Source organism: Lineus longissimus, chromosome 3 (assembly GCF_910592395.1).
Source record: "Lineus longissimus chromosome 3, tnLinLong1.2, whole genome shotgun sequence".
Classification (NCBI taxonomy): domain Eukaryota; kingdom Metazoa; phylum Nemertea; class Pilidiophora; order Heteronemertea; family Lineidae; genus Lineus; species Lineus longissimus.
The window spans coordinates 6,620,252-6,644,821 of NC_088310.1; the positions used below are offsets into that span (position 1 = coordinate 6,620,252).

General features: G+C 40.0%; 1 protein-coding gene across 4 annotated transcripts in view; it reads left to right on the forward strand.

Annotated features, from left to right (window-relative positions):
- Positions 1 to 467: 467 nt before the first annotated feature.
- The window catches only part of LOC135485589 (serine/threonine-protein phosphatase 2A 56 kDa regulatory subunit gamma isoform-like), a 31,337-nt gene continuing 7,234 nt past the window's right edge, over positions 468 to 24,570 (forward strand). The window contains exons 1-16 of one of the 4 annotated variants that reach the window (XM_064767781.1): positions 468 to 553; positions 750 to 818; positions 3,861 to 4,044; positions 4,310 to 4,509; positions 7,675 to 7,785; positions 12,128 to 12,220; positions 12,851 to 12,981; positions 13,993 to 14,019; positions 15,528 to 15,587; positions 15,923 to 16,085; positions 16,423 to 16,593; positions 16,950 to 17,074; positions 17,321 to 17,422; positions 17,643 to 17,715; positions 21,270 to 21,395; positions 22,279 to 22,296. In XM_064767781.1, the coding sequence (XP_064623851.1) occupies positions 506 to 553; positions 750 to 818; positions 3,861 to 4,044; positions 4,310 to 4,509; positions 7,675 to 7,785; positions 12,128 to 12,220; positions 12,851 to 12,981; positions 13,993 to 14,019; positions 15,528 to 15,587; positions 15,923 to 16,085; positions 16,423 to 16,593; positions 16,950 to 17,074; positions 17,321 to 17,422; positions 17,643 to 17,715; positions 21,270 to 21,395; positions 22,279 to 22,296 (1,701 nt within the window). In that variant the 5' untranslated portion in view covers positions 468 to 505. The remainder of the gene's footprint in view (positions 554 to 749; positions 819 to 3,860; positions 4,045 to 4,309; positions 4,510 to 7,674; positions 7,786 to 12,127; positions 12,221 to 12,850; positions 12,982 to 13,992; positions 14,020 to 15,527; positions 15,588 to 15,922; positions 16,086 to 16,422; positions 16,594 to 16,949; positions 17,075 to 17,320; positions 17,423 to 17,642; positions 17,716 to 21,269; positions 21,396 to 22,278; positions 22,297 to 24,570) is intronic. The other 3 variants (XM_064767783.1, XM_064767784.1, XM_064767785.1) reach the window with 3 other exon arrangements.

Sequence of the window (24,570 nt, forward strand, 5' to 3'; positions counted from 1 at the left end):
TAGCTCAGCCCAGCACAAGATGTCACATCCTCTTGGCAGTCTGGACTCCAGACTCGTACGGGTAAGAAAAGCCCCAGGTAAGGTCTATAGATGTATGTTTGAATAATTTGACAACTGTGATAAAAGACCAACTGCTGTGTATATTTGTAATCGCAATAAAAAATGTCCAGGTGGCTGTGATAAATGTCATCTGGTTTGTTTGTTTGTCACATCCACCTGCAGGACTAGTTTTGAGACCTCCCTCAAATTCTCTTATTTTGCATACTGAAACAATATCAATCATACATTTAATCATGTTAATTACTTTGTGTCACTTGCCATGGCAAATGCAGACACAGGTTTTTTTGGCCGTTTTTGTTGAGGGACAGGGATTATAGAGACAGGAAGTAATGCAGAAGACGTAGAGGTCATGTGACCAACATGGCATGTGACGTGTTCAGACCAATCAAAATCCTTGTTTAGTGTCGAAGAAGTGCTGCATATTCCGACAAGTTAAGGCCTACCGATGAAAAAGAACAAGCAAGAAATGCCAAACAAAGCAAAAAAGGAGAAGGTATGAGCTTTTCAAACGATAGTTGACATATTCAACTTTCATGAAAACCTCTCTTTGTGGCCGATTGTTGATGAGAAAACCAGTTCTCAGTGCATTTCTGGAAGGCTGTTTTGTGCCCCCTGTCACTTGGTTTCGTCTCTGCAGGAGGAAATTTCCGGCAGCGATTGTGTGTAAAATTCCATTTTCCCTTCTTCAGACACCTGCAAAAACAACGACGACGGGCAAGACGGGTGCCAAAGACAATTCAGAGACCACGGAAAATGAGGTGAGGCATTTTCTGTCGACGGTAGCTTGTCATTTTTCTTATTAAGTGGGGAGTGATTGGGTATTTTCCTAATCCAATATGGCCGCCGTGACAAGCGAATACACGGCAAGCTGTGTACATTCTTCTATGTACAGATTGTGTACTGGAGAGCTGTGTGTATTTGCTGTGCATTGGATGCATTTTGGGTAGTACAACACCCCAGCCTACACCCAATATGCACAGTGGCACAGGTAATTACTTGACTGCTAAAGCTGAACCGTCAGTGAACAAGCACGTTACGTTTGCATCATCAAAGCGACCTTCCATGTGTATGCTCATCGAGCATCAGACGAAACATAGGGCCTACCGGTATAATTCTGAGTGTCGGTGTGTATTTGCAATTTCGGTTTGTAAACTAATTTGACGCCAGCATAATGACTTAACGTCGTGCGTCGTAACATCGCAACGTGGAGCCTTGCGCCACTTTTTTATAAATTGAGATTGTTTGCACGACTTGGCATTCTTCAATGATATATCGTAGTGTCTGACGTTAAGTAGAGGATGCAGTGGCAGTCTCACCATAGTCACTAAGGATGATGACAGTGGCACGCTTAGCTGCCGCTGCAGCAAGCAGTCGTCTTGACATGGAACAAGGCTGGAGCCTGGAGGGGCAGTCCTATAACAGAGACTGGGAGGCAGCCTAGGGGAGGAGAGGCTAATCTTGAGCTCATGGCAGTCGTCCCAAATATGAGGTGATTGACCATGCGTCGCTGGGGCCATTGCTAGGCTGCGGCTTGAGCAGCTGTCCAGTGTTGTCTCCCTCCCTCCCAACTGGCTGGCAACAGGAAATAGTAGTTGTCAGCCATGCAAAATCCCTGCCTGGTGCACACTAGAGCAGCTGTTGCTCTGTAGAGACACAGAGTCTGAGAGTACTGTAGATTCTGCAGAAAAAGGTTTCACTTTCAGAAATGGAACTCTTCTGCAATTTACACAATGGTTGACATAATTGGAGATGGGAAATCCCTGTAGAGACATAGTTCTTATTTTACACATAGCATTATTTGGAAGTTGAATTTACAACTTCATGAGGTACATCCAATTTCCATAAAATATTGTCACATCTATATCTGTGCAATACTGTCAGTACTATGAATTGTATAATGAACATTAATTATGAGTGGAGATTAGTTTTCATAGCCCTGTAGATTTGTACTGTTGGTAGACGGTTCCTGGACATAGGCCTGTCCAACTAACCTTTATCAATTTTCAGTTGCTTATAATTATATTGGTCATTGATTTAGTTTCTAGTTCAACCATTATTATCTTTCTATTATGTGCGAGTCTATATCTGTGTAAATCATTATCAAGGTTAGAATAACATTTAATGAATTGGTGATGGCAACAGGTTGGGTTGGTGAGATCAGAAAGTTAAAGGAGAAGCCCCAGAAATGTATGTCTGAAGTCATGCATGTGTATCATATCCTTTGCAGAGGCTATGCTGTGTGCAACCAAACAAGTTTACAATGAATCGAGTTTCTGTGGCCGCCTCGTGAAACATTCCAGAACTGTCCTCTGGGCTCTACGAAGGGTTGCAGTTCTCTTGGAATAGTATTAGTACATTTAATGATGATTCAATGATGTTTAGTAATTCCTCTTGACACCTTTAAAATCTGTATCACTAATCACTTCTCTGTTTTCATATGCTAATTTGCTGTACATGTGGGTGTTGTGCAAAAATGAAAGCGAGAACCAGAAATGCCATGTCTTTGTTTCACTTTTGAGTTTGCTGGTTGTTGTATTTATAACTTTTTGTTTGGGGGGAAGTGATTTGAAACTTGCTGCCATTTGTTATTCCCTTCAGTCACAAAACCTCTCTCACTGAATTCGAGCACAGCTCCCTTCCCCAGGTTATTGATGCACCAGTTAGTACAAGAGGGGGACAAATCATTGTCTCTACATGCGCTTACTCTTCATCAGTCTATATAGATTATTACTATAAGAGTCTTATGTCAACTGACATCAGGTGAGTGTATCTTGTTACCATGGTAACAGGATAAGCTGGCTGTGGAATGTCCTACAAGTGCTGGCTGTTGCCACTCTATCCTCAGGTCATTATCACCACTTCAGCTTAGGGGGGTACGATGATCATGGCAACTGATGAACTCCATGATTGCAATTCCCGAAATCGCCTTTATGGGCTGGATATGATTTCAGCAGCTCCTTTGAATTTGATTGGATCGGGTTGGGGTGCTAAATCTAAAACTTGGAGACAGAAAAATGTGTCCATCTGACTGGACTGTTTGAGGGTATAGGAAAGGTGTTATATGCAAAAAAAGTCCTGTTTCCATTCATTAATACATTAATACATTTCTGATTAGCTGGTTTGGGCGCATCTGTTTCACATCTTTGCCAATAACATAAGATAGGCCTTTTGTACAGGTGCCCCTTAACCGTCTAAATAGCGTCAAGACAGTATGGATGTACCTATGCGTGTTAATAATATTGGCAGTTGGCATTTCCCATTAAACTAAATAAAACACAACTTAGGCTTGCCATCTTGTTTGTATCTGTATTGGACAATTTCGATCAGTTATTTCCGTGGCCTTTGGTGTTCAGTAATCTATCGGCTTGGGCCTAGTACAAGTACTATAAACATGCCATTGTCCATGTTACTAAAAGTATCCTGCCTAGGCCTACTTTTCCTTGCATGTGCAACTCGGCATAACAGTTTACTGGTAATGTTCAGACCTTTTACAGGTGTTGTGGTTCAAGACCCACAAACATACACATGCTGGTGCAATGCTAATGCCACAATAGACTGGTTTAGTTTGTAAATTAAACTTGGCTCTGCTGTTGACATCGATTGGAGAAGAGGAACAATTCTTCAGAAAAATTGTAGCTATCACCCCTTTCGAACAAAAGCTGACAGAAATATGTACATGTACAACTACAAACATAAATAAGCTTCTGGTTTCCTCCTTGAAATGGAGATATTGCTGACTCCATTGACAAATATATAATTTTGTCGATTCCATGACCATGACTATGATTCTCTCATTGCAGAAAAAGAAGACGACACCAGCCGCAGGACCAAACCATGCAACCACAGAGAATCATCCACCTCAAACACAACTCACAAAAATTAAGTACACAGGACCCCCTCATGTGAAAAAGGACAAGAGGCAAAGCTCATCTAGGTTTAATATAAGTAAAAACAGAGAATTACAGAAGCTACCATTACTGAAAGGTAAGTAAATAAGCTGTATTTCAACTTACTAGATTCCTGGCGCATATGTACTGCTCTCCCCACCTAAATCAATTCCTTAAGCAGACAGCCAGCATCTGCATGGGACTTTCCTGTAACTGTCACAAAGCTGGCGTGGGGAGTAAGGCAGCACATTTCAAAAACCTTGTGCAGAAAAGTAGAAAAGTTCTCAAATGAACTTTTTCTTGAAATAGACCTTACTTATCCAATACATGATATTGATACATATCCTTATTTGTCTCTCAAGATGCCACGCCAGGTGAACGTGAGGACCTGTTTGTCCAGAAGATTCGGCAATGTTGTGTTATGTTCGACTTTGTACAAGACCCGCTTAGTGATTTGAAATGGAAGGAGGTGAAAAGAGCGGCGTTAAACGAGATGGTGGATTTCGTCACATCCAACAGAGGGGTGGTAACAGAAGCGATCTACCCCGAAGCCATTCACATGGTGAGTGTTGCTGCTATTTCTTCTCAATCAAATTGGCAAATTTTACTTTCTAGAATGTTACAGATGCAGGATTCGGGAGACCCTTGCAATTGTTAACTATTAGCTGCGAGAAAAGTATGTCGAGTCCATTGTATGTTTCAACATTGTCTTATTCATTTAGGTTTGATGAAGATCCCTCGATATTCCTGGCGACCTCTAGTTCTGTTGTGTCAATCTTAATTTAGCTGCACAGGATATATATGTAATATCAGTAATGGAGATGCATGCCTCGTAATTGCTGAACTTGACACTTAGGATCAATTATTGATGTTCTCACATTGGTTTTGTGGTGAAGAAGAGTTTGATTGCAAGAGGTGAAGAGCAAAGTATGAGATGCTTGCCGCTTGGCTATTTGCTATAAATAATTGCTAAGAGGTAATGTAACTTATCTAGCTGCTCCATTTGAGCACCTAGTTAAGGTGCTGTTCCCTGCTAAAACTCTTTAGCTGAAACACTGGCATCTTGTGGTTGATTTTATGTCTGCTTTGCTATGATCAGACAGCACTGCAGCTGAACTGTTGGATACTGCTAACAACCAGTGCACCATTTAGCAATATGAACACATTATTGACCTGTATCCGGACCTCCATCAGTGGATCAATACAATTTCAATCTATACCCCACTAGCACGACAGTAACTAACCTGTTTGGGTGATTAGATGACATAGTGATGGGTGGATCACAGGCTGCTTGAAAATCTTACAGCTGACTGACATTTGTCTCCACTGAATTACTGTCTTCATGATTACCATAATCATGCAGGAGTTGCATGTTTGATTTCTCAGGGAGGGTATATTTTGACAATATAACGATATAAATTCAGCGTTGGAATGTCATTATTCGACTTCGAGCAATATATTATTCCCAGGCTGTCCATGAAAGGGAGGATGCTTGCTTCATAATTGGAAATCAATTGCATCAATATGTGTGTCCAGGGTTGGCTTTCCATATCACTATCAGCGCCCAGTATTCACTGGATGAGCAGATTGGTGTGAATTATGTATGTGAAAGTACAGACTGGCTACATTTTGACAGTGACGTAAAAATTGTTGTGTTTATGTTTAGTTCCACACAAGGCAGGACTGGTGGAAATGTTATTGAGGTCCACTTGGATGGGGCTATGATAAATAATCTTACCCATCAACATTAAGGACATTATTGACATGCATCCACATGCAGATTTGGGTGAAAACAGCCAGCCAGCAGCACTCCATTTATAGATTGCTTGATCGATCGTTATGGCGGATGTATGTGTTCTATTGAATAGAGTACCGTATGTCAGGAAATCCAATCGCTCGAGACTGGCTCAGACGAATCTGATTTTGGCTTGATAAATGTTCAATAATCTACATTTGCAAGCAACTTGACATCATCTGAATTTTGAGGTAGGGGTACCACTCGCTGTGTTTCATCCCCAAACTATCAGGAATGAGGGACACAGTCATGGTGACATAAGAAATTATTCTTTGACAACTGGCAAGGCCTTCCTACTCTCTTGGTGAGGTTCCTTATCAATTTGTCAAGCCTCTGTTGTGTTACCGACAGACTAGTCACTAGTCAAGTTGTAGTTGTACCATCTGATGCCAGGCTACCAAAGCTGATGAAACTGCTTGTTCATTGTATTGTCCTTCTGATATGGCAAAATCAGTATGGTACTTCGTTCCCAAGACTTGGTTCAGTGCATATTCATCTTCAAAAGGTCCCTTTAGTGTTAGACTAAACACCATAATGAAATCATGTCAAACATCACAAGTCAAGAGGCGCTTCAGCAACAATGAATAAAGTGGATTTGCACACAGATGTGGAGTCGACAGTTTTATGCATAGGCAAGTGAGTTGCCACTTCAAGTTATCCAGTTTATATGACTGCACATCCTAATCAGCAGAGGGCAAAATTGATTTCACCTGAAATATCTGTGTTATGGCTTTTCTAGTACCGTAATTGGTAATCCAGCTCGTAAAAAGCTCATGGTATTATGTTGCAAGGCATTTTACATCTCTGCAGTTTTTGGTGGATCATCTCTACCGTATGAAATCTGCTGTAAAAAAAGCGAGAAGAAACGAATCTTGTAGTAGACTTGGAACAGTTCAGATGAAAAAGACATCACTTTAATTGCAAAAACCATTGATGTCACTCCAAAAAGTTTGCATTTACTCAAAAGCACTTGCTCTCTTATGTTCATGGTGTTCGGTGATTGGAATAAAGGTAAACCAGATCATAATCTTTCAAATTTCTCTGACATGTCTGATTATTGACCAACCTTTGTGAGTCTGTTTTAAGTACAAACTTGTAAGGATTTGCCTTTTGTCCTGGATAGAGAGATAATAGAAGTCCCTTCCTGCTCCCTGGAGACATATCGGCTCCCAGTATGACGTCATGGTATACTATGACTCGGATTAATGAAAAGAACTTTGTTACATGAAGATATTAGGAAGGCACTGTAGACAAAGGGGATTACATAATGTATGATGTCAGTGAGATCCCTTTAAATATCACATCAATACAAGTGGCTGCTGAGGTCTGAGATTGATGTTCCCTGTTACCATGGTAACGTGTCATGCATGGACCTTGATCCATGTAAGAGTACAACCGGATGATTCGTCATTTGTGATAGAGGAAAAAATGGTTTTAGTTGAACCACCATTAACTAATTTTTGCAGGCATCCCCTAAATTGACACTTAGTTTTTAACCATTGGGAGTTGGGCTTGGCAAGAAGTGGTCGTCGTTGGCAATGATGCGATATCATCATGATAGAGCTGCCTTGGCTGTAAACAGTTTGTCAGAAATCGAATTTAAACTTAACACAAATCATGGGATCTGCTTTGACATATTCTGTGTCAACAGCATCACTGTTGAGCCAGAAATGTATTGATCCCATTCAGTTCATTCCGGGAACAAATTGAACATCGAAAATTTGCAGGCAAAAAACCATCAGAATACCAGGTACAGATACTGTTAAAAGAAACTTTCTTGATTTTCCGTTACTGTGGAATTTCTTCAACATCTCAATCTCAATCTTTTGCAGGTGTTTTTAAAGAGTCGGCGTATGTCACTGGTTTGTGTCGCCTCCTGTTTCTCTTGGTATTCTCCCTTTCTCAATTCTTGTCTTGTTTGTATCGTTTCAGTTTAGCTCGAATCTTTTCCGAACACTTCCACCATCATCGAATCCCAGTGGTGCTGAGTTTGACCCGGAAGAGGATGAACCAACTCTAGAAGCTGCGTGGCCACACCTCCAGGTATGTAACTTCCCCCCCCAAAAAAAGAAAATCAAAGTTGGAGTTGACATGGAATTGCATCCCAATGACTAGATCTGCTATGACATCGTGAGTTGTCATCCATCCAGAGTTGGCATTTTAGACACCATTTTAGACTGCTCTTATCCTCACTAAATTTCAGAATAATTTGTTCGGCTAGAAAAAAAAACCTGTTTAATATGCTATTAAGAAAAAAAGTGTGGCTCATAATTCTCTAAGGGATATCAAGGCGATTAATCACAGGGCTGCAGTTCTAGATTTTTTCCTGATCAATTTACATTTGTCACAGTTCATTGGGTTTTTCGTCAGGTTTGTCGATATGTCTGAGAATCCCTGTAGAAATGTCGGCTTATGTTGTATCAGGTTAAAATTGTTCATGAGTGTGGGCTTGCGTAGTAATGATCGAGGAATAACCTCTGTCATTTCCATGGATCAATGATGTATGTATGGAAAATATCAGTACAAGTCAATGGCAGCAGACGTCCAGAGTAAGAATGCATGGCCAAGGTCCAGGGGGTATTTCGAGACAACAAATGTTCCCGATTGTATTCCCTTTCACAAAAATTGTAAAAATATTATTGTTATCTCATTCAAAGCTTGGAATTGTCCTTGTGGAAAGAACCACGGATCCACCCTCGACATTTGCTCAACAGCTGACCCCTGTGTCTAAAAAAATTTGTGTTCTCCCTATCTATTGTAATTGTGCAGCACGTGTCTCATTAAATAATTGTCACGTTTCCCCGATTTCATGTTAAGCATATTTCTCCTACCGATCTGACAAGCTCAGCAACAATTTTTGCTATTTGTCAGGATTTGTGATGTGTTACTGCCATAAGATAACCATGGAAACAGTGAGAATATATTCATGGTTGCAATGGTGCAGTGGTTTTGTAGGGTTTTTACAACTTTGGGTATTCTTTGCCAACTTATGGTTTCAAATGAAAGCTGGAAGATTTTCTCCTAGTATGCATTTGCTAAAGGAGAACTCTTTCAGCTTTCTAAAGACAGAAGTCCCCAGTAGCATACCAGTACACATGTACATTTCCTCCAACAAATGTTCGATGAGGATAATTTCTAAGCGCTTAAGAGTTGAAAAATTTGTCTTTGAGTTGAGAGCATACTAATATATTTGTATGAAAATAGAATGTCTGGTGCCCAGGCATCAGCTCCTTTTTACAATAGAAAAATTGTAACTTCATGTTGATGTACTTTTAAGATGCTCAAACTAAACTAATGATAAGCAAGACTTATGATTGCGCTTATTAAAGTCATCCTATTTCTGGTCCTGGGAGAAATAATATGAAGTGGCCCCAGATTTGCCTGGCTTTGTAAGAAAAGTACCAATCATGTAATGTCTAGCTATATAACAAATGTTGCATGTTTATGAATGTTTTTCAAGAACATCATAAAAAATGATTTAGCTTTTGTCTCTGAGTCACTATGGTATGTCTCCAGAGAGGCAGAACGCCATTTTGAGGCATTGTTCTCGGCTGCCAGTTTTGGTCCTGCAGCTACATGTGATATATACAGTGCTCACTTGATCTCAGCTAGTGCGGTCAAAGCTGTGACCCGAGTCCTGCCCCTGAGTTGGACTCGGTTCCCTGCGGTCGCTCTGGGAGGTCTTGGAGAACTGTTTATGGAAAGCTGTTGAATAGCTTGAAGTCTCCCAGGGACAACTTGAGAATAGATTTATTGATTTGAGAATTATCGATTGATAACAAGTCTATCACGCCAGTCTCGAATGAAATCAATTCTGCTGGAAGTGTATTCTTAGGGGAGAAATAGAATCAACATGCTTTTCATAGGATCGATGGTAGATGGATAAAAATCTGTTATTTAGAAAAGATGGGGTGTAACAGCATGTCAGTCTGCAACAGGTTTTCAGAGTCACCATTGAAGATCCTGGACCTCGCACTCACAGATGTTTAATCGACGTCGCAATTGTGGACATGTGACTAACCACATACAGTGGAACCCCGGTAACACGACCACCCAAGGGACTAAGCCGAAGTGGTCGTGTTACCGGGGTGGTCGCGTTAGTGAATTTAAGAATCATAAGTAGGTTTTCCCGCCAAAACATCGTCCTGCTGTGTGTACATTGACATGCATTAATGACTACGCCACCGGGTGATTCGATAATTTTGTGTGTATATTACGAATAAAAAATCATTTTCTTGAGTGTTTTGCGTTTAATTTGCAACTTATGTAAATGAGTAAATAAACTGACGAGAGCTAATTAGACCAAACATTACATTAAAACTTGAGCATGCTAATTAGAACAAGCATGTAATTCACACCATCGGCAGCTGCCCTTCTTGATGTCAAGCTAATATTCCCGCTAACATTGAGAGAGGTGATGTGAGAAGATGTTGAGAATTCTTCCTGATGTCTTCCTGCTTTAACATCAGCCAATTTGAACTGGTACTGATTAAATCATCTTTTTAATAACGTATTTTATCAACATTACGACGTAGTAAGCATTCTTTACTTTGAGTATCGGTACTCTTACTAATCAACATAATTTATTTGTCCTAAAAACTACGTGCGCATGCCTCTTGACATCATTTAATACTAAATGATGAAAAAACAAGCCGTGAGTCGAAAAGAAAGTTTATTCTTCATTTTATTTGCGCTTACATTTGATCAAACCTTGGAGGAATTATACTTGAAGTATAGTTCCTCCATGATCAAACTCACTTACACATCATTTATTTTCATATGGATTCCCATGGTCATTGTGTTCGAAGTGCTAATTATCAACACGGATTTGCGAGAAGGTGCCAATTGATACCATGCAGTCATGGTTGATTACGGCAATTAGGCCTCATGGTCGCGTTAGCGGGGTTAATTTGCAGTTTGGGACCGACCAAGCTGGTGGTCGCGGTCTGGGTACCGGGGTGGTCGTGTTAGCGAGGCCCAGTTAATGGGAATTAGAGAGAAAACCATTCGGGACCGGAGAATTTTGGTCGTGTTCGCGGGGTGGTCGCGTTACTGAGGTGGTCGCCGACCGGGGTTCCACTGTAGTAGCTTGACTGGCCTACTAACTCAATATTTCTTGCATCTTTCTCCAAATCTCCTATCAAATACTGCGTCTCGTTGATTTTTCCACAGGCTTTATACCAGGACTATGTAGACACATTACACCTCTTTGTCTTAAGTGGAATCATAATTCAAAAGATTCAGCAGCTTTGAATATTTTGGACCGTAAACCCATCTGTTGATCGATGAACCATCAGCTCAGCCTCTAGGTTAGGGGTGAGCACCAGCACATATCGGTGGTTCAATCAATATTGATATTTCAGTGAGATCAGAAGTGATGTTTTTTTAATCAAGGGAGAACAGAATGTGCTCCGTCAAATACTAACGCTACACACACATTAATACATTTACATTGCGTACACTGCTGGAGTGTGTCGGTTGTGATTGGTGACATTAGCTTACAGGGGTACCATATTTTTAGTAGGCATTAGGATTATATTGTTGAATGCTTCTACTAGATTTATGGGCATACCTCCCACATGTGCACACCTTTGGTGGTTTTAGTAAAATTGTATTACTGTGCTCGGACTAAGCTGAAAAAAACAATTCATGACTTTAAAAAACTATGCCAGGCCTTTGCTAGCATAATGCTCTTGTGGAAACGTCTAGTGTAACCATATAAAGGCTAATGACCTTTGATTCATACCTCATGGCATGACACTTCCAAACATGTTTGCCTCTTAAAATCGTTATAAAATATTCACTACAAGTAATTTGTACTTCGTTAAAAGTTGACTGTTGTCTGCCGTTTTAAATACAAGCACGACCTTCCCCAATAGTGAAAGTGCCTTTCAATATTTCACACGAAATGGTTGATGAACAGAATACATGACATTTTCCCCGACTTACTTGACCACACCTAACATGCTACTGCTAGACAAAATCAATTGACGGCAACCTAATCTGTCACTTCTGTAGCTAAAATGTCAATCCAGGTGACCCCTGAAACGTCGACGTTTGTTGGCAATCAAATTGAGACAGAAATTTTCAATTCAATAAATACCTTATTGTGTAAGATATGCATTGAAACAATGACAAACTAATATTGTTAGATTTTTTCAGATATTTAGTATGCTTGCTTCCTCCTTTCTTACTACCACTGCCTGACTATTTTCATTTGGTTATTTCATGAATTCAACCAAATGCGACCTGAAGGTACAGGACAGTCGAGCAGTGGTATTCTGTTTCGCAGCGGTCCATGCCAACCACAACCTGGGCAAAATAACCCCTTTCCATTTCATTAGTCTTGACTATCGAAGCAACCATTTCCTTTCTCTAATTCCAGCTCGTTTATGAGTTCTTCCTACGGTTTTTAGAGTCGCCAGACTTTCAACCCAATACAGCCAAAAGATATATAGACCAAAAGTTTGTACTACAGGTAAGGCAGTTTTAACAGTTGTGTAGACCACATGATTTCAATGAAATGTGAAGTCCTATCAAACTTTGTCCCAATATACATGTATTCTACATTGCTGAACTAGAAACCAACTGTTGGAGAAAGCAAGTGTCCAATCTATTATATATCAATAATTTATATTCTTGGCAAGAGTAGATTTTCCCCATCATATTGCTTCATCAGTCAGTGTTCGATGGTTGTAATCGAAAACCCTGGCTTGAATTCGCACAATCGATTTTCATGCCCATAAATCATCACATATGATATTGAAATATCCATGATTGTGAAAAGTTGTACCGGTGTTACATTGGCATTACTTTTTAAGTACGTCATTCCTCGAGGGTGTTTGGAGGTAATCAACAAGCAAATCAATCCAGAATAAGGTGGTTACTGAAGTCATTAGGGCTGTTCCCAAGAAGCTGATGTATCAAGTTGATCATGAAACATTAATTTCTTCTTGGCAACACTATGAAAAATGAGTCTTTTTTAAAGCCCTCGGGGTATTTCGAGGAAAACGAATAGGTTATGCCGAAGAGGGTGTCCCCCTTTTCCTTTGAATGGAAGATGAACGGAATTGACGTTGAAGTAAATTTCTTATATTCTTTCTTTCAGCTTTTAGAACTGTTCGACAGTGAAGATCCAAGAGAAAGAGACTTCTTAAAAACTATATTACACAGGATATATGGGAAATTTCTCGGGTTGCGGGCGTATATTAGGAAACAGATCAACAACATATTCTATAGGTAAGAGCTTGACATGATTCTTCGAATGCTCCCGAAGTAACTTCACCATTTGAATTATCCCCATGGCTACCTAGTTATTCATTTGCGTAATGTGCCTCCAGTACTTTTTATTTGGCAACTGTGGTGGCCTGCTGACCTTTCCTATTTGTCCCTCTTCCCCTCCTAGTCGGGCTTTCAATTTGAATCTGAACTTGCTATGCACTAGAATGCACCAGTCAGTTTTGTTTGGCCCCCTCTCGATTCATTGTTTGCAATCACCTGTTTCACGTCTCGATGCATGACATTGGAATCCCCGTTTCACGGCCACGACTGCTGCTAGGCCAAGTGTGATTCCCTGGTGATTATTAGTTGTGCATCCTCCCTTGTAACATCCCCAAAACACAACTTCAGCCTTCATCATTCACATCCTATGAAATGAGTCTACTGTTAGTGCTGTTGGAACTGTTAGTTTAGCCAGATTTTAATTGTGAATTCTCTCATTTGAAGCTGGGTATATTGCTTCCCTTGAAGTTGAAAACCACAGTGACGCTGCACACTGTTTACCTCTCCTATCGATTATCATAATCCCCCGATATGATTTTGTCATCAGTATTTGTATGAAAATCTAATTAAAAGTAGGGAAATTTTAGGATTTTTTCCTCGCTGCTATATTTCGATGTTTGGTTGAAAGTGAGGATTGCATGCTGGTGTCAAACTTCTATATTCCAGATGAAATTCAATTATCATATTAAGTGTCATGATTACATAATGTTTTAAAAGGTAACATATGTCGATAGTGTTAGAGGAAATTGTCACAGTATGGACTTTCTTCAGTTTAACGTCACGAATGTTGTTTTGCCTGTTGAAGAAACTCCAAACTATTCTGTTCCCCTAAACTGCTTTACCTTGATGTTAAGAAGGGCCCAAGCTATTACTGACTGGTGCATGACTCAAGCAGGCAGAGGTAAATGGGAACCAAATGCTTTCATACCTGGCTATTTTAATTTAATTTCATCATTTCCCTCATTCCAGTCTGTTGGATCAACCAGAAAAAAAATGGTTAGTACAATTATTTCTGACATGTTCCTTTTTTTGTGACGCCCGGCTACATCTACTAGTTGGAGCCGCCGTAGAGTCGCGAGTGTGATATTTTTGTATGCCAGCCTGATGCTAAATTTTCCTGGGCGAGATCAGGGAAGACCTGGGGCATTTATTCCAACTTGTTCAAGGATCATAATGTTTGATACTAATAAATGCAATGATTGTGTTTCTTTAATAAGTTTTTAGAACTTTCCAATTGATTTGTAAGAGATTATGTGCAGCCTGTATTCATTTCTCTATCTAAATGTAGAAAATGTGCATGCAAGATTTGTCCTCTCTTGCATAAGTTGCAATGCCAGTAGGGGTGCATTTTTAGTCTGTGGCTATTATTTTTGGGCGTAAAATCCACCTTTGTCTCTAAACGCACATTGCAATAGAGGAGGCCATCAGAAGAAGTGATCTCAAAGGCAGTTGGAAGTAGCTGTATGGCTATATGAGAACCTTATTTCAAAATGCCTTACGGCATTCTGAGGGAGGGTTCAGGTGGTCAGGATGACAATAGGTCTCCTATAGTAGATTTAGGTGTACGACGCTAGATTATTGCGCTAACCTCTGTTTCTGTTATCAATACTAACACCCTACTCCTCCTGGTGGTTGTTGCGCAACTAATGCAAACGTCCCCATCCTGGTTCTGTCTGCAGCGTAGGATGTTAGCTAGAATGTAGGCATAGTCTGTGGACATCAGTTCTCAAATCCATCTGCTGGGATAAATCCGTGTAGGTTTTGATCTGTGTCCCTGGCAGGATGTTGCCAAAGTTTCAATTTCACAAGACTACAAAATAAATTGGCTGCAAATATTTCTGGGTTGTTGGTAATCTATGCGCCCAGAAAATGGCAATTGTTGCGTTGATTTGCCAGGAACCAGAAAGCCCTGTTGGTTAAAATACAATGCATCTTGTAAAAAACCATTCCCTATCTGATTTATTCATGAAGGAAAAAATTGGGCTTGTGACGCATGTTGCGCATGTCACTGTACAAGTACCTACCGGTATTGGATCATTACTATTGGCAATTGCCTTACTATTATGAATTACGCTGTGAAGAAAATTGGAAAATTTAGCAATATGCCTTTGGCTATTCTGCTCATTGGTGGCTTGTTAGCAGTATGAGCTGATTGCATGCCCACGTTGCGTTCTAAGTCAAGATTGCAGACGCATAGGTATGAAGTGATTTTCAAGTCCAAGGAATCGATAGATGTGAAAAGATACATTGTTTTTCTGACGTTGATGTTTTTCATTGTTCAAGAGTTGTTAGATTATTTAGTAATTTTTTTGTGTTCACTGTATCAATGGGAGCATGTAACGTCATCAGGACATTGTGCATATTATCGCCAAAATTTTTATTGGAAATTGGCTACAATATGCACAACACAATGATAATATGTTTTCAGACTTCATTTCCATGTCTTTGTTTCCAGGTAATAAACCTGACTTGACAGATGTTCTAACGCCACTGTGTATTTTCAGGTTTATATATGAAACGGAACATCATAATGGAGTAGCAGAATTATTAGAAATTTTGGGAAGGTAAGAGTACAAGCAAGATAGGCAAAAAGGATCAACAAATTCCGCTCTTATTGGACTATACTGTTTGCAAAAGTGCATAAGCTTTTTCGCTACCTGATTGCTGTAAATTCAGAATGAACTGAGAATGTATTACCAAGTACTTGAGAAGCGATCAGATATAAAAGATTTAAATAAGATAAAGTTTAGATATGACCAACAGTGACATGACCTCCTAATTCCAGCAATTGCTTCCCGGGCTAGATAAGGGATAAACTTGGCATCGCTGAAAAAAGTAAGCCTGCTCATCCTCCTGCACACATGATCAAGACTCTGAATGGCTTTTGTTTCTGTTTCAGTATAATCAATGGTTTCGCATTGCCGTTGAAAGAAGAGCACAAGGTGTTCTTACTGCGAGTACTTCTCCCTCTACATAAAGTCAAGTCACTCAGTGTCTATCATCCTCAGTTAGCGTATTGTGTTGTACAGTTCCTCGAGAAGGACCCCACACTAACAGAACAGGTAGGTAACATTTACTTTGTCTGGCATTGTTACACAAAATCACTCATGAGAACAAGTGAGGTGAAGCACTAACCATAAAACCATACAAACTAGTGCTTGGACAGTTTCTGACACATCTGGCAAAGTTAAATTGTTCTCAAGATACTACTTGGATGCTCCGCCAACTTTGTACTATAGTATTGCTAGTGCCAATCATATCAAAATAGATGTTTTCAGGGATTTTCTTGAAACGCCTTACAGAATTTAGCCGCAGAAGATTCCACTTGATCTTGATATGATATCATTGGGTTATCTTCCAAAAATCAGCAATGGACTATGTTGTGCTTATCATTTGCAGGTAATAAAGGGTTTACTAAAGTTCTGGCCGAAGGTCCATAGTCCAAAGGAAGTGATGTTTCTGAATGAGTTAGAGGAGATTTTAGATGTGATAGAACCTGCAGAGTTTGCCAAGGTCAAGGAGGCTCTCTTCAGGCAGCTAGCCAAGTGTGTGTCCAGTCCTCATTTCCAGGTGAGTCAGTCTTCTTCTTTGAACTTTTCTCTTGTGACTTTTCATTTCATGCCACTACGGTTCAGTGGTCTTCGACTAGGAATCTCTGTATGTCTCGTTCAAGCTTAGAAGGACTGGTACAATGTTGGCCAGCTGATTTATTACTGATAACGGTAGTCGACCCTGTTGACCAAAACAGAGCTGAAGTCTTCCTTCAACCTCATAGACTGGGCATATTGCTCCAGGTGCCTGAGCTACTTCCACACTCGAACAAGAGAGATAACTTTCCTCTAATTTGTTGTGATGATGACACCTGTCCACTTCAGGCATATGTGCTTTTTGCTTGTATTGACCTTGTATATTTTATGATCTTGCAGGTTGCAGAACGAACTCTCTACTTCTGGAATAATGAATACATATTGAGCTTGATTGGTGAACATGCGACAGTCATTGTACCAATCGTGTTTCCTGCACTCTACAAAGCCAAAAGCCATTGGAACAAGTAAGTACCTCCCTTCTGCTAGCGTAACTATATTCAGACCCAAACCATAAGGCCAGAGGCTATCACATGTGACATGCTGCGTGCAGAGAACTGCTCTTTTTCACCTTGTGGTAGCCTCCTATTCAGATTTACTGGTGAAAGGCTAGTAAGGATATGATACTTAAAATGTATCCATATCCATGAAAGCTCTGAATTTTGTTGAGCCAAACTTTGAACTTACCTAATCAAATCATGTTTACTTTTCAGGACCATCCACGGGTTGATTTATAATGCATTGAAGTTGTTCATGGAAATGAATCAGAAATTGTTCGATGAATGCTCACAGAAGTACAATTCAGATCGAAAGAAGTAAGTCATTTTAAAGCGCTCTGTGCTTGGTGGGGTCGTTTGTTTACTGATGAACTGTAAGAGCGTTGAAAATCTCATTGTCTGAGGGAGTAAAGACACGGAGTTGTTCTTATGTCAGCTCTGTGCATTGAAATCCTGGGTAACAGTGGTGTGTTAGTTGTTTATGTGTCCTAATTCAGGGGTATGAATTCACCGAAGTCATGTATCTATTGCTTTACAGGGAGAAAGAAAAGATGAAGGATCGGGACGATGCCTGGACGAAAGTAGTGAATATGGCCAAGGGTAGCCCACAGGTAATGACGCTAGTCCTATCTACTGCATGAATAGTTCACTACTCTTACAAAAGCCTCAAATATTCTTCTTTGCTCGTAAATGTGAATAGATAATGTACAGCAGTTGTGGGAAAAGTTTGGGTTGTCAGCACTAGATACACTTGTGCGTATCATTATCAGCAGCAGAAATGAGGATAAATTTAATCAAAATCGATAGTATATTAGGTTTTTGCCTCAGGGATTGTCATTAATGAACAGTGTATAAATCATTTGAGTACTTTGATTGAAGCGGTATTTTCTGATCATGATGTGTATGATATGATATGATAGTTGACATTTCTGGCCTTCAAAAGGCCTATTTACGGTGTTTTTAGCTCACCTCTTAGCAGAGGTGAGCTTATCCCATACCGTGGCGTCCGTCGTCCGTCGTCGTCGTCGTCGTCGTCGTCGTCGTCGTCGTCCGTCGTCCGTTAGCAGGGAACGTTTCGTAACTGTTAGAGCTATTGAGTTGAAACTTGGTACACATGTACCCTTATGTAATGACACCTTGGAGACCAAGTTTCGGTCCGATTCGTTTCATGGTTTGGCCACCAGGGGGCCAAACGTTAAAAGTGAAAATATGCAATATCTCCCTTAATAGTAGTCGGGAAATTTTGAAAAAAATATGGTAGGTACTTCTAGCAAAGGTGCATCATATATCCTCCGGGTTTTTGATTTGCCCTCCTTTTCAAGGTCACAGAGGTCAAATGGTGTAAATTGGCCGTTAGGATGTAACGATGGCACGTTTCTAAACTGCAATGACTATTGATCCCAAATTTGGTACACATTTACCCCTTAGTCAGGTAATCTCAGGGACCGAAGTTTGGTCCAATATGATTCACCACTTGACCACCAGGGGGCAAAATCCAAAAACCTTAAAAATGTGATTATTCCTTAACTTCTTGCCCGATTGCCACCAATTTGATATCAAGGGTACATCTAACCACCATACAGTATATGTCACACAGGTTTTTAATTTGACCTTCTTGTCAAGGTCACAGAGGTCAAATGGCGTAAATTGGCCGTCAGGCCGTAACTATGGCACGTTTCTTAACTGCAATGACTATTGATCACAAATTAAGTACACATGTACCCCTTGGTCAGGTGGTCTCAGTTACCGAAGTTTGGTGCGATCTGATTTGCCGTTTGGCCTCCAGGGAGGGGGCCAAATCCTAAATTCTTCAAAATGCCATTATTCCTAGTATTACTTGCCCGATTGGCACCAATTTTATATCATAGGTACATCTAATTCTAACAACCATTCAATGTGTCACCCGGGTCTTCTTTGATTTGACCTACTTTTCAAGGTCACAGAGGTCGAATGTACTGTAAATTGGCCATTTTGGGGAAATTGTAATTGCTTGGACCTCCATCAAACCTAACACTACATGACACAATACCATGCTCTTTATCCATCTTTCCTCCACATGAGGTGAGCACAATGGCCCTGGCCATTTTTAAAAGAACTGGCAAGTTGAATTTAGTGAAGAGTTCCCTTTGTTCCCGAGTGATCATAACATTTCGTGTCCTTTTAACATATAATTTTGGTTGATGAACTAATGTGTGTTAATTGATTTGTCATGATTTTATAATCGGGTGGAAGGTAGTTGACCTGGTGAAAGTCCAATGCTTGGTAATAGAATAACATTTTGTATCCCCACCAAGGCTTAAATCTACCTGGGGCTTTGCCTTTTCATGGATGTATGTGTCAAGTTAGGGTGTTTCATGGAACAGGGGGTTACCATGATACATTAACGCAATCAAAATTATCAAGAATCCAATGGTTTTTCTTCTGTGTGTTCAGTTCCGGCACCTCTAACAAACAAAGACAAGTGCAGCAGTGCTCCAGATCTGGTTCAGATTTGTTGTGTCAGAATCAAGTAGTGTAAATCAAAACTGGCTTAGTGGCTTAGTGGCTTAGTGGCTTAATCTCTTTCAATTTTGTGTATTAGATGAACACATAAAAATGACTTTCAACGCACTAAAAACTATTTAAATTGGTCTGTTAGGCCTAAAATAAATAAAAATCTGTACGGTTCAAGTTGCCCTTTGGTTCTTTGTTGTCCAAATATGTTTACTGTGTGAATAGTAGTTGTTTCACTGCTGTCTTCAGATGGAATTTGTCCCGTTGTTCTCGGTCTCCTCCGGGGTTGAAACATGTTGCTTTTGTTCTGGTGGGCTGTCTCTGTCTGCATCACCATGTATTGAGTCTAACTGTTGTGGAATGTCCAAGTTTGCACTGACAGTCAGTTTCTCATCCTCTTGTGGACATGAAATTTATTTTTTCCTTCCCAATTTTAACTCCAACAAAATTTCTGGTTGGAATTTGTTATCGAGACGGTATTGATGATCCCTGTGGGACCTTGCCCTTTGGGATAATAATACTGTGGAATGAATTGCAGGTGATCACACTTTCGTCCACTAATTGGATAGCCTCGCAGCTGTTTCATTAGTTTTTGTTAGATTAGCTCTCTGACATTATAACCGTTGCATGAAAGTAGATGTAGTGATCTTGATGTGAAACTGACATTGACATTGTCACACCCGACTTTGCCCTGACAAATAAATTGAGCTACGTTTGAGTAGCACTCCTATCGCATTTAAGTCACGTTCTTTAGAGATTCTTCCAAAAAAACTGGACTCCATGGTTGAGCTCTCTGTATGTGTAGCATCATAAAACATGTTTATTTAATACTTAAACTGCTTAACATATAATACCCTAGTTTGACTCTGTTGGCAATTCGACTTTGTTGTGAGGCAACTCATTTAGTGTTGTATGATTCAGATTTTCAGGATTTTTTCAGGGCGTTGTGCAAGTTTGCTAGTTACCACTTCAGCTCTATTACCATTCAGGTGTTGTGTCTTCAGAGGCAACACGTTACTTGTCTCCTTTCACTTGAATTGGAGTAGCAACCTTGATTTTGAAACAGTTGTTGGCTATTTTCTGATATCGTGAAATCGTGTCCCATGTCTAGTAAGAGCAGCAATTGTCAAGTTGTGTTTCTGCAGTTCATGTTGTGTCGGAGTGCAAGGAGTGTGGTCTTGTGGCATGGATCTGGTTGGATACTGATGGTTGGGCATTCTCTTCAGTGTCTTAATGGTCAGATATTTCTAAGTTTTCCCATTTGATGCACTGAAATAGTCTGTGATGGCATGTTTGTTTAGTCCAGGTACTCAGTAAGATGTGATGGGCTCTGGTGGAATTAGGCACTTGGGGTTGAGACAGTCATTGAGTTATTGTTAAATGGGCTGTTATGTTATTGTGCACAAAGTTACCTTTGACATATTGATATGTCGCACTGACTTGTCGGTTGTTTCAGAAGTATTGAAATATCAATCCCCTTAAATACTCAATAGAAGCATTATAAACCCATGAACATAAATAGGTAATCTAGAAGTGCACTTGGTAACTCAGAAAGTTGTTTGTACTCGGTGCTCTTGACGACCAGGTTATGATGAATTAGAGGCCTCGCCCGACATTTCCTCGTGACTTTGACGCTGGTAAAACAATGTCGTCTCTTTTCATTTCGTTTCAGTACAAGGTTGTTGCGGCACAGCAGCAATCGATGAACAATGAGCCAAGTATAGACGCGTGGCTAAACCTCGATGACGATGAGGTCGTAGACACTTCATTATCTAAGCTGGAAAGCGAAGCCAAAGAGGTAGTCAATCACTCCATCACTAGTAATAATAACAATAATGCAGCCTGCTTAGTGCGGAATAAGGGCAACAAATCCTGAACATTGCACATAGTGTAATATTATCATACATAAACTTTTCTACTCTGTATATATATACAGCTAGAGTGCCAAAGAAGAGATTAGCTGTTATAAAACTTCACGGTGTGATTGTGGAGGTGTGACCACGTTCCGTGCCGTGGGCGGGAAGTGTGTCTTGGGCTTTGTTATGTTTCGATTCATGTCGAATGTGTTAACAACAGCTTCCTTTGTCCCTGGTCAGAAGGTACCATCTTGTTCCTCCAGGATAAAACCTGGAGCTGTTTTCTGTCCTCGTCTCGTGCACTTGAGCACCGTCCTGTTGGCACTGGAAATATTGTCACTGTCATTCACTGAACACTGTTTCATCATTTATTAACAACTGAACACTGCTAATAGTAATTACTTGCAAGGAATCTCAACAAGAGATTTTAAGCAGGTCATTCTTTGGTCAGAATTGGGAAGTCTAAATCAAAAAGCTGTGGAATGAAGGGACTACCATTGCTCTTTGGTTGTCCTCATTATGTAGCTTGTGCTTTGAACCAGCCAAGAGTGCCAAAACACGACAGTATTTTGAGCAATGGTAGTCCTTCATGGTACTCCTGTGGTGGCAAGCCATGTTTTAGGTGTCAAACTGGTTGCCAGGAGGACATCTGCTTGTGGCGCTAATGGTTTCTTGTGCCAGCCCACCCAAATCTTTGACAGGTTAGCGCTGTGTTTACAAGTCTGAACAGTCAGGAACCTGACAATGTGCTTTTGACCGTTTTATCCTTTAAATGCTGATTTAATATTAGCAGTGTAGTTTTTAACACACCCTTTCTAATTGCAGATGCAAGATCGTAAAAAAGTATCTGTCAGAATTTCATTATCTTAAAGTTGTCCGTGTCTTTGATTATCCGTATCTATCACCCACTGCCTGCACGGTTTAGCCTTCATAATTGTCACAATACCCAAATGACCAAATAGATTTGATCACCACGTCAGTTGTTTATGCAGTGTAGCTTAGTAGGCAAAGTGGTAGTGCTTTCGTCATAGCAGTGAGTTCCTCGATTCCCCACCTCCACACTACCTCACCATTTGCAGGAAGTGTTGACTTGAAATGCCCTGGTATACGGCGTGAGCCTGTAAAAATGGGACAGCCTATTTCTAGTATGACTGATGTGCATTGATAAAAATATGATAAGCTCATCGGATTCGATGATTTTGACGAAAGGATCAAACTAGAAATAGGCCGTTCCCTTTTTTTGTGCCACCCTGTATTGGTGCTATGATCAAGTGGACAAAGTGTTTTCCTAATTTCTTAGTTTTGGAAATTGAATATCATACCTTGGTAGTGCCAAGACATTTCGTAAGATGCCACGCTTCATCAGTTGAAATTGGGGAAGTCAGATACTGGTGTGTCGCCTTTTGGTGTAAACAATTACCAGAAGTTGCCTATAATTGGATGCTGAAAAATGATATTGTATGGGTGATAAATATGGATTGTCCAAGACGCCTTCAGTTTGGTTAAGGCTTGTTGAGTTTTATCTTGCCAGTGATCTTTGAGCGATATTTTCTGACCAGGAAACAGTGTGAAAGCTGATAATGGTCTCCAAATTTGTTGGTGATATGTCCTCGGAGTAGGCTTCAGTTGTTTGCAGTTTTATTTAATGAAAAGCTTGACAACGAATAATTTTCCGCAGCAGAATCACTGCCACTTTTAGCAATTGCTTGAATTAATGTTCATTTAAGATTATTTATTGTTTGTTTCACTGCAGTATTTGATAATATTGTAGGTGTCGTTTTGTATCATTTTGATATTTTTCACTCTGAATTGGGAGAGCAAGTTGCCCAGAGCACATAATTGCATATTCACAGGCATGAGTTTCTAAACTTCCAAAAGTTTTACGAAATTTTGTCGCGACTTTCAATCCCCGATTCACCAAGCAGTTCCAAAATGGGCAAAAAATCAGTAGAATTGTCATTTCTGATATTGATCATAACAAGGAGGCCATGATTTTACAAAATTTCTTGCCATTTGTGCTGTTTTGTATTGATTAGTTTTATGCACTTCTGCCCAGGGTTCTCAATCTTTCAAGATTTGTGGAATAACCTGTAGTTTTTTGGACACCAAGGTGTCCTAATTTGTTATCACTGTTCATTGAGCGTTCTGAAAGTCATAGCACACTGACTTTGCCATATGTAGTTATAATGTCCAGGTCAATTTCATTGATACCTGTATGTGATGTACTGATGGTGTTTGCTCAATTATGTACTCAATTTGAAACTACTGTCCGCAGTAAACCTTGACCCAAGTGATAAGCAAGACTTAAAAATCATGGAACATAGATTTTGAATGATGAGTGAAACCAACCTTTACTTTATATGAAGAACTGGGAAAAACAAATCCTTTTTTGTTGTGCTAACTTGGAATTGTCTGGTTCAGGTCATCAGTTGAGTTAACTGCTTGCCAAGTTTTGCCATACATGTAGGTTGCTTGGGATTCTTAAGAATATCTTGGAGGTGTGAGTGTCCATTTTAATGGAAAGTGGAGTAAAAAAACATCGAGCTACGTACGTTTAAGTACCATGCAGCGCAATCATTTTTTGCTTCTTTCCTGCTGTTTGCCGTCATTGCACATCTTGTTATCATCCAGATTGCAGTTTTGTTCCTTTGTGTGTGTGTGCGCGCATGTGTGGTGTAGGTAGTTAGCTGCCAACGTGCATACACTAATCATCTCTAGACTTTTAGATCGCCCGATTTTCAAATAATGCATGAACTAGGCAAACAGGGTATCTTGTCATCTTGTTAATACTACTAGGACTTACTGCACTAGTCTGTTATCTTTGCCAATCAGATTCTTTCAAAACCTAATTGAGACCCATTCCATCAATCCTTTGCTATATGTTTGATAAATTTAAATAATCCTTGCCAAACGCCTCTTCATTTATTTCAGACTTTCATTCTCTCACAGACTTCTCGCCCAAAAATTTAAAAACTTCCTATTCATTTCCTATAAATGTTGAAAGTAGTGGATATGATTTGGAAACACATCGTCGGTATTACAGTCAGGTTTCCTAATATAAATCATTAACTTTGATTAATCAGTTCGAGCAGACCCCACCTGTTGGGTCATATATCT